Below are 10,821 nucleotides of genomic sequence, written 5' to 3'. Positions count from 1 at the left end.
CGCCTCGCTGTAGCCGATTGGCTGAGGGGAGCCGGCAGCGGAAGTGGATCTGAGAGGGCAGAGCTTGAGAGGCGGCAGGCAGGTGGGGGTGGGTGTGCGGTGGTCGTGTGGGAGCAGGGCCTTGTGAGTTGCGGTCCGAGCCTGCATGTGTGGTGGCCGCGGTTCCGTCACTGGCTTCGTGAGGTAACGGGACTCGCTGCGCTGAGGTGGGCGCTGCCCGCCTGTCCGCGGAATGCCCTGCCCGCATGCGGCCTGTTGGCACGCTTCTCCCCGATGCGAGTTCAGGTATCTTCCTATTTATTTACTTGTTTTTCTCTCGGTGAGAGGTTATAGACGCACATGGTGGGGTTTTATTGCTGAGTGAGGGAGCTGTCTCTAAGAAGAGCTGTTATTGTGGATTTTATTCCCTTAGTAAACGCAACAACAGGATGCCTTGGGCTGGAAGGGCCGTTTAAATTCACTCACTTCAGCCCTCCGATCATCTTCATGGCCTCATCTGGACCCATTCTTCTTTCTTGTGCTGTGAGCCCTGAGCCACGATGCAGTATTCCCTATGGGGTCTCACGAGGGGGCAGAATACAGGAGAACAGTCATAGAATCTTAGAATATCTGACTTGGAATGGTTCCGTAAGGTTCATTGGCTCAAACTTGATCCAATGTGGTGGATCCAAAGCCCAAATACACACTTGTACTATTTCTATCATTGATTGCATATACCAGGTGTGAATTAAATTCATTTGTTTATTACTTAAAGAAGAGATGTGGGGGGATGAACGAGTTCTGGAAGGCGTGGTTTATTCTTTTTCCCTTTATAACAAGCAACTGGACCTGGGCACACAAAAAATGCCAGTGCTGTGTCCAAGCCCTGCGCTCACTGCAGCTGCACACTGAATGGGAAAAGCTTTCTTCCCATTCATTTTCATTATAGTTAATAATATGGTTATTAATAATATCATATTATAAGGTATTGTCTTTTAGAGCAGAGATGCAATTTCTGTGGGGCAAGATAAGGAGATTCCTTTACAGAGCTCATCTGGGTACTTATATGTGCATGATAAAATGCATAAACGTGCTTGCTTGATTCTTGTCACTGAATCTGTGGGTACAAAGGTGACAAATGAAACGGGAAAACGGGTAGAGCTCCACTGTGGAACACTGCAGGTTTTGGGGGCTGCAGCCCTAGCACCATCCTTGACCCTGGTGGATGTACATTGTGTGGGTGGGAGCATTGGAGCTCTGTCCTGTTCTTATTTCCATCCCTAGCTCCAACACAACCCCATCTCCACTTCCATCACTACCCATACCCGATAGCTATGCATGGCCCCATGCTCATCCAGCACCCTGTGAGGCTCATGTAAAGCCTCATCCTATGCACAGCCCCATCTCTTGCACAGTGCTATTCCCAACAAAAACTCTATCCCTGTTCCGTGCACAGCCCAATGCTCAAACAATCCTCTCCCTTGCTCTGCTGTCCTCCCCTCTTTTGATGCAGCCTGGGGTAACTGTAAGGATGCTTTTCTTGATCACATCCTATTAGCACTGTTCTCTTAAGAGTTGGATTGAGGAGCTTTTATTAAAGTTTGCATAGAAGATGAGGTAGGAAAGCTGCCAGTGACGGGACACTGATTTCAATCTGCAGGGCTGCAAGTGACACACGTCACTGATGTGCCTTGGGCATGGCTTAGCAGCCTTTCTCATCTCCAGGAAAAGGTATAATGTAGTATTAAAATGTTGTAGTAATTTTACTATTTTTACAGTAGGGTACAACTGCATACAGGGTTGAATGTGTTTTGTCCCCTTATGGCTTATGAGATATGAGTTTGTCTTTATTCATTGTCTTGTGACTTGCATATTTGAGAGTCAGATGGGTTCTTTGCTGGCAGTGTTGGTACGGAATCAATTACAAGGTATATTGAATGCTTCTTTTAGAGGCAAGAGCTGAACTAAGGACTTGTAAAGCTTTAGCAGCACAGGGGGTTGCTTTCCTACATCACTTCCATTCACTTCCCACTCTTTTGATAAGAAAGTACTTTACATTTAATGAGCTATCAGCATAACTATGTTTGTTTTACAGATACTTCTGTGTTGGTGGCAGGTGATGGAGTGATGTCTGTATGACTTGGATTTTGTAGGAGATGCGGATGTGCTGCTGAGTTATACTGTCAGCTTCTCTCTGAAGGGTAGTTAGGGTGAATTTTAGGGTACTATGGTTTGGCTGTGGTTGGCCTTGATGATCTTCAAGGTCTTTCCCAACCTGGGTAATTCTATGAAGTGTGGACTTTCAACTTCTTTTAAAACAGAATATCATCTGACAAATTCAGTCCTTTATTTGCATTTTTTTTAATAGATTTGTCCTATTTGTAGGAACAGAATAAAATATCTCTTGCTTTAGGATTAGCTTTAGTGAAGGTCCTCTGAATTCTGTTTCATCTTCCCTCAGGTTTCATTTCTATATATATAATTAATCATTGAGAATTGCCCAAAGTTTAGAGAATACTGAGTTTCTTACTATTTATATTACTAGCATATACTTCAACAAAGGGTGTCATTCAAAAGTTAAGCCAGTAATTAGAATTCTAAGTTTGTCTCGTTGGTCTAATCTCCTCCCACTGAACCAAACTGTCTTTCTGCTTCCTCCTGGAAGATCCTCCAGGAATTATGGTGGGTATTTATCTAATGGATGCACTGTAATTGCTTCTGATTTTTCTGTGAAGTAGTCTTTGAACAGAACTGAAAAAAAAGGATAGTTCTAACGTGGACAAATGACCTGTCTAAATTACACCATGCATCTGTTAAAGGGATGAGGAAGACTTCTGTAAAAATGTAAGTCTTGGTCAAAAGTCTTGATTCCATTTGGAAGATCTTTGTAGCCTAAGACTCTGTGTAACCTTGAGAACTGCTTATAACTTCACACCTGTCCCTTTAGCAGTAGGGGGGGAAAGCGTGTTGTCTGGTAGCTGGGGATATTTGTTATGCTTGGGTTAAATTAACCAGTGCTTAATCTGTCCTACTAGCACCTCATGTATTGACAGACTTCTTGTGGTAAGTACCTTCTACCTTTAGAAGGATTACTAATGAAACTTCTCCTGTTTGTTTTATTCTTAGTGACAGTGACTTGATTAAGTAAATTCTCCTGAGGACAGCCCTCTGTATTCTCTAGAGATGACAGCTGTGGAAGGTAATCCAAAATTAGCATTCAGTGTGTTTATTTTGCTACCTTTTGCTTAACAGACACAATCACCTGATTTATTGATTGTTATTTATAGGAATTCAATGTATGCAGAAAAGAGTATCAGGTCTATGTTGTTATACTTCAGATTTGAAGAAAGAAATGTTTACATAGAATAATAGAATGGTTTGGGATGGTCCAACCATCCTGCCATGTGTGGTTTTTGGTTTGTTTCTTTGTCTGCTTTTGAACTGCATAACATTTTTGTTTCTTAGGTTAGAAACTACAATTGAGGTTGATTTGTCAAGGAAATGACGTGTAAAGGGGATAGCTTTTTGCATGTGAAACATTTTTCCTCTTGTAAGAAATTTATCATATCTGCTATGTTTGAACCAAATGTAGTATTTTGGAGAAATGTTTTTTTTAATGCTTTTCAAGCCTGGCTTGAAAATGATGGTACATGGTTGATATACTGTGTTATTACTTTTTCATCTTGGGCTATTAAGTTCTAGAGCACAGCCCATAGAATCATAGATTTGCTCAGGTTGGAAAAGACCTTAAAGATCACCAAGTCCAACCACAACCTAACCATACTACCCTAATCATACTACCCCAACTCTAACAACCCTCTGCTAAATCATGTCCCTGAGCACCACATCCAAGTGGTTTTTAAACACATCCAGGGATGGTGACTCAAACACCTCCCTGGGGAGTCTATTCCAGTGCTTAACAACCCTTTCTGTAAAGAAATTTTTCTTGATATCCAAACCCTGGCACAACTTGAGGCCTTTCCCCTTGTCCTGTCACCAGTGAGAAGAGACCTCTGCTCTTGCTGTAAGCAGCTTTCGTGTATTGGAAGAGAGCAATAAGGTCTCCCCTCAGCCTCCTTTTCCCCAGACTAAACAGCCCCAGTTCCCTCAGTCTCTCCTTACAGGGCATACTCTCCAAGCCCTTCACAAGCCTTGTTGCCCTTCTTTGGACCTGCTCCAGCACCTACATGTCCTTTCTGTACTGTGATACCCAAAACTGAACACAGTACTCGAGGTGAGGCCTCACCAATGCTGAGTACAGGGGCAGGATTACTTCCCTAGTCCTGCTCTCCACACCATTCCTGATACATCCTTATATGCATCTATGTGAAGTATGGCTTGTATTGAGACAAGTTCCTGCCAAAGTTTCACGTAGAATCTAGGTTAGGCATCTGGGTAGTAGTTGCTTCAGCCCTTTCAAATCTGAAGAATGGCTTGTGTTCACAAAAAGCTTTTGTACTCCATGTTCAAACCTTGACATTTAGAAAATGCTCTGGATCTGCACAAAAGAGAAGATGTGAGTGCATGAAACACAGCTTCCTTCTAATGTCTATTTCCATCTCTACTACTTTCTCATCTACTAAAAATTTTTTAACATTGAGCTCACATTTGAGCAACTGCCTGGAGTACGCCTTTTGTGTTCGTTATAACTCTTTCAGCTTTAATATCAGGCAGATGCAATTTGCTTTTCATTTCCCTACGTACATCTGCAGAAAAGAAAACAATGGCAAGTATTTCTCTTGAGAGACTCCGCATCTGAGAGATGAGATTGTGATGTATTTTTTCTCTATTAATCAATGTACTCAGTGCTAGCATTGCTTATCTCACATTCTGTATCAGAGGTGACAGTGTAGAGCATGCAAGTGCTTTCATGCAGCTTACTAATATATGAATCATAGAATTACCCAGGTTGGAAAAGACCTTGAAGATCATCAAGTCCAACCGCAGCCTAACCAGTACCCTAACTCTAACAACCCTCCACTAAATCATATCCCTGAGCACCACATCCAAACGGCTCTTAAACACATCCAGGGATGGCGATTCAACCACCTCCCTGGGAAGCCCATTCCAGTACCTAACTACCCTTTCCGTAAAGAAGTTCTTTCTAATATCCAACCTAAACTTGCCCTGGCGCAACTTGAGGACATTTTCCCTCATCCTGTCACATGTCACTAGTGAGAAGAGACCTGCCCCACTCTCACTGTAAGAACCTTTCAGGTACTGGAAGAGAGCAATAAGGTCTCCCCTCAGCCTCCTTTTCCCCAGACTAAACAGCCCCAGCTTCCTTAGCCTCTCCTCGTAGGGCTGATTCTCCAAGCCCTTCACGAGCATCGTTGCCCTTCTCTGGACCTGCTCCTGTACCTCCATGTCTTTCCTGTGCTGAGGTGCCCAAAACTGAACACAGTACTCGAGGTGAGGCCTCACCAATGCTGAGTACAGGGGCAGGATGACTTCCCTAGTCACCACACAATTCTTGATACAAGCCAGGATGCCATTGGCCCTCTTGGTCACCTGGGCACACTGCTGGCTCGTATTCAGCTGACTGTCCATCAGCACACCAAGGTCCCTTTCCATCTGGGAGCTTTCCAGCCACACTTCCCCAAGCCTGTAGGGTTGCCTGGGGTTGTTGTGACCAAACGCTTGGCCCTATTGAAATTCATGCTGTTAAGAAAGACCTCATGAAAGACCTCATTAAGCACTGCAAAGTATTTTTCATGGTAAGTACAAAAATTAAGATGTTGTAATCTTATCAGTGGGTTTAGCATGCTGTCTTTTTCACTTGATGCTTTTGGTTTGTGTTTAATTTTGATTGTTCTCAGTCAACATGTGAAATACGTTATTCGTGTTAATATTTTGCCTTTGCCCTGTTTTGGTCATCAGTGCTAGAGGAGGAACTGCTTTCCATTGAAAATGAGCTACAGGCAGTGGAGATGCAGATTCAGGAGCTGCTGGATAAACAGCAAGAACTCATCCAAAAGAAGGTGACATTAAAAAAGCTGATAAAGCAGTCCTCAGGAGAGTCAGCAGCAGGGGGAAGTAAAGAGACCGAAACCTCAGTTGAAGCGTGGAGTAAAACAGGTTTGCAAATATTCTAACAGAAGCAATTTAACTTAGTGCAGGAAAAATGTGTTTCTACAAAGTTCTGTTTGGACGGTAATTTTGTTCCATTCTATATTGTTCAGCTGGGTGACCTGCCGTCTTACACAGGATAATTATGTGCTTGCCTCATTGGGCATTTAACACTGATCTGAGTACCTCTTGTCCAGAAGAATAGCCTTTTATAACTGTTGTCCTGGTTTCAGCTGGGGCAGAGTTGGTTTTTTCTTTTTCCCTGTCTGATAGGATGCTGTGTTTTGTCTTTGGAAGAAAAACAATGTTGATAACTCACCAGTGTTTTAGTTGGTGCTGAGCTGTGCTATAAGCAGCCAAGGGGATTTCAACTTCTCATGTTGTCCTGCTAAGAAGAGGGCTGAAGCTGCACAGGGAGCTGGGAGGGGACAGAGTTAGGACAGCTGACCAAAGGGATATTCCATACCACATGACATCATATAAGGAAGTTATAAAGCTGAGGGGAGTTGTCTGGGGTGGGGGCTGCTGCTGTTCAGGGACTGACTGCACATCAGTTGGCAGATAGTGAGCAGTTGTTTTATGAATCACTTCTATTGGAAATATGTATTACATTATTATCATTTATATTATAATTCTCCTTTTCTATTCATTTTCTTTTTAGTAAATAGTTTTAATCTCAACCCACAAGTTCTACTTTGCTTTTTTTCTGATCCTCTCCCCCATTCTGCTGTGAGAAGGAAGTGAGTGAGCAGCTGTGGTGGTGCTGAGCTGTCAGCTGGGTTAAACCACAACTCCTACTTTTGTTCTTTTCTTGATGCAAAATCACAGTTTAATTGTGTTTGCAATAATAATCCAAGAGTAAATCTGGATACATTGCAGTATGTATTTTTAGATGAAAAATAAACAGGAAATAATAACTCCAGATGTTTTCAGGTTTACTTGATACCAATCTTGCATTCTTAAAGTTGCTTCTTATTTTCTCTTTCTTCTTGCTTGAATGGGTAGGACACCAGTGGTTTTAGCATGGGTTATGTAGCCCTGCTATCTTGCCTAATGATGCAAATTTGATAGATTCTGACTTAAAAAAACATTGTAGAAAATGTTAGTACTGTAGAATTAGTTGAAGTTATAAATGTGGTGTGAGGGCTGCTGTTCTTTTGGAAGTGCTGTTTTTCAAGTAAACATTAACTAAAGTCCTGGATAGCTGGTTGGTTTGGACTGTGTTATGACTAGCAAATTCAATTAAATCTTTTTATTATGATTTTCCTCCTCCAACTTCACTTTTACTACCGATACGGTATAATTTCAGATCAGTGCTATTGAACAGAATGACATATTTTGGGTGTCTTTTCTCCTTTGCTTTATAACTTAACATTTTTTTTCAATCATGTGCTGCATTTATATGTACTGAATAAGAAATATAGCTAAGTTTGTTTTCAGTTTAGATCCCACTGAAATCAATGGAAGGCTTTTCTTGTTCTCACAGAGCCTTAGAACTTTTCTCTGATCTCTGAAGATTAGGAAGCAGTGCCACCTCAAGTCCCACAGCTTATTATGTCTGGAATACATGGAACATAAACCAGCCTTCGTTATCTTCCTTGCAATGACTGCTTTTGTATGAAGGGGGCATTTGGGCAGCCATGTAGTAAGGCTGTTGTAGGACTCCGTGTTTGCTTTTATTTATTTTCAGGATAGGCTTCTTGTTTCCATTCAGTTTTGGACTAAGCAATTGACTTAATCATTAGCACTTTAAAGTGCTTCATCTGTTTGGGATATTTTTTGCATTAGTATATATTTGAAAGCCCTTTGTCTGGAGGTACATTATGTTTGCATTAACACAGGGTTTTCAAAGGTACATTTACTAGAAATTAGATTATACAGACTTGGGTTTTGTGCCCTTATTGAATCTTTAAAAACTCTTGCATCTAAAAGTGTGTCAATTTCTACTCTAGTTACTGGATATGTAAGTTACCTTTTCTTCTATTTAAAGAAAATGGGTAAAAATGCATTTTATTTATTTACTTTTGTCCTTAACAGATTTTCCATGGTATGAGAAGATAAAAACTGCTCTGGAAAACAAGTTTAAACTCCAGAAGTTTAGATCCTTGCAACTTGAAACTGTAAATGCTACAATGGCAGGAAAGGATATATTTCTTGTCATGCCAACAGGTGGTGGAAAGAGCCTTTGTTATCAGTTACCAGCTGTGTGTTCTGATGGTAGGTATGAGGAGGAGGGGCCATATATAAACAACTGAATTTATCTTCCCCCTCATGAAGTTCTTCAGAGAATGCATGTTGCATTGGTGTTTAATCATAGAATCATTCATGTTGGAAAAGACTGCTGTATGGGAATTGTTGAATCATGACCTGAGCCTCTGATTGACCACCTAAGGGGAGCAAAAGTGAAGGCAATTCAGCTGTGCTACCGGAAGGGGTGGAGTCTGGCTGCTCCTCACCTAGGCCCCATTTAAGGGCTGACTGCCACTGGGGAAGGATCTCTCTTTGGACATTGCTCCTCTTGGAGTTTTTTTATGTGAGCCTAGGGCATAGGTGAGCATTTCTACATCTGTTAAAAAAACAAGTATCCAGCTGTAGGTTTTTAAACTTCTTTTGGGAAAAGTAACCCATCTGATTGCGTGGAAGTTCCTTTATTTAAAAAGATCAAACCTATTAGTGCCTGGCGTTGCTTAGTTACTTGTCACCTCATGACACAGCTGTGCATCTGACTTGCTTGGTTTTATATACTAGTCCTTATACTCTGCTTTTTGCAGCTTAGTCCTAGGTTTTAAGAGAAGGTGCATGTCATAGTCAGTTGATCAGTTGTGTCCCTGTGTGACCTTGCACTCATCAGCTATCTAGGAGGGAATCAGCTACTAACTATATAAAGTTTAAGCTCCTTCTAGGCAGTTCTAACAGTGCAAGATTGATGCATTATTGAAAAAATAATAGTAATAAAAAATAAAGAAGTATTAGAAGTGTCAGTGTGCAAACTTGATGGCTCGGATGTCACTGATAATTTATTATTACAGGTTTTACACTTGTGATATGTCCGTTGATATCACTTATGGAAGATCAGCTCATGGTTTTGGAACAGCTTGGCATTTCTGCAACTTTATTAAATGCTTCAAGCAGTAAGGTATGTTTATCTGTTAAGATTTTATGCCCAAGTTCACATCTCACCTCTGTTTATGCTATTTATGAATGCTGGATGGCGGTTTTAGTAGCTAATGCTATCAATGCAATCTTGCCAGCTGTTTGCTGTGGTATGGGTAACATGAATGAATTTACAGCATTCTTGTTATAATAACAAGGGTACGTTTAAGCCAACAGCTTACATGGAATGGGTTGATTGCATGGGGCTAGTTAAAGGATGTGAAGTACCTTTGGCTGGTGTTTTTTCTGTTTTTACTGCATTTCAAGTCTTGAAAGAAGATTGGAGGAGGTAATTTTTGTCCACTAGTGACTTCTTGAGCAATGCAGGCTTTTACATGCAGTATTTTGTCTTCCTTTGGGATGGTAAATTGTTTAATACTGAGGCCAAGAAGTATTTTATTTCCCAGTTTGTTATTGGTCAATTACTTTTTTATAGTGATTTTTTTCCTGACTACCAGGAGGCCATGGTCATTAAACTGCACGTCAGTGGATCCGATAGCTATTGGCCTGATGCTACTTGCCAAACTTGCGGTCAGCTTTCAGGTAGAGCATATTGAAAATTCAGTGATACAGGTTACAGCTTGTTGTGTAAAAAGAGTTATTTTGTACTTGTGGTATTGCAGACTTGCTTGATACATTATAGTTTAATGGGAAAATACTGACAACAGATGCTGAAGCACAAACAAATTGCATAGTTTTGTTTTTCAGACTTATGTGGAAGATTGTTCCAAGTGTTAAAATTAGTCTTTTTTATATAGTGGTCTTTTGCAAGAACTTGCAGTAGTGGTAAATACCATCTAACAGTTTATCAGTCTCTGTTGGTTATCTCCTATGAACTGTCAATAACCTCTTAAGAGCCTTAACAGTGAGCAACTTCAGTGTACTGTCCTGGTTTCCTCACGCCCTATTTCTCCTTTTGTTTTGAACAGGAACACGTGAAATGGGTTCATAGCCAGATGCTAGACAGAAATTCACAACTGAAGCTCCTTTACGTGACCCCGGAGAAGATTGCAAAAAGCAAAATGTTCATGTCAAAGCTAGAGAAAGCTTATCAAGCCGGATGTCTTGCTCGCATCGCTGTAGATGAGGTCCACTGTTGCAGTCAGTGGGGCCATGACTTCAGGCCAGGTATGCTCTTTAGAAATCCAATTTGCAGGGTTATTCAAGCATCAATAAATAATAAGTTAAGCCTGAAATAAGGTTAATTACTTTCTTCATATGTTAAGTAAATAATTCCATAGTTAGGTATGACAAGAATATGTGTTAGCTCAAGAGCTTCTGTTCATAAATGACTCTATCCTTGTCCAGTAGCTAGATTCATGCAAATTGGAGCTATTTCAACATCCTTTGTGGTGTTAGCATTCTGAAAAAACTGCTATTAAAACTGTTTTTGGGTATCATGTTTAATAAAGCCCATACAGTCATCTGTAGTCTTCTGCTACAGGAAAAACATGCAATTTCGTATACCTGTCTTTCGTGCTCTAGGTGAGGTAAAGAACCTCGTTCTGGGATGCAAAGTCTCGTGATCTGTTAAGACAGTTAGGTGATGACAAAGCTTTTGGAATCGATAAAACACATTTTAATTGCTCATAAAGAAGTTTGAAGTGAAGGTCCCTGGCT

The 10,821-nt window shown here is 40.9% G+C and overlaps 1 protein-coding gene across 1 annotated transcript in view; it reads left to right on the top strand.

Moving 5' to 3' along the window:
• Positions 1 to 28: 28 nt before the first annotated feature.
• Positions 29 to 10,821, top strand: part of RECQL (RecQ like helicase) — a 21,560-nt gene continuing 10,767 nt past the window's right edge. The window contains exons 1-6 of the mRNA XM_072340858.1: positions 29 to 285; positions 3,106 to 3,178; positions 5,860 to 6,057; positions 8,086 to 8,265; positions 9,078 to 9,184; positions 10,131 to 10,329. Of these exons, the coding sequence (XP_072196959.1) occupies positions 3,163 to 3,178; positions 5,860 to 6,057; positions 8,086 to 8,265; positions 9,078 to 9,184; positions 10,131 to 10,329 (700 nt within the window). The 5' untranslated portion in view covers positions 29 to 285; positions 3,106 to 3,162. The remainder of the gene's footprint in view (positions 286 to 3,105; positions 3,179 to 5,859; positions 6,058 to 8,085; positions 8,266 to 9,077; positions 9,185 to 10,130; positions 10,330 to 10,821) is intronic.

Source organism: Excalfactoria chinensis, chromosome 1 (genome assembly GCF_039878825.1).
Source record: "Excalfactoria chinensis isolate bCotChi1 chromosome 1, bCotChi1.hap2, whole genome shotgun sequence".
Classification (NCBI taxonomy): Eukaryota; Metazoa; Chordata; class Aves; order Galliformes; family Phasianidae; genus Excalfactoria; species Excalfactoria chinensis.
This window is presented reverse-complemented; position numbering and strand designations above follow the sequence as displayed.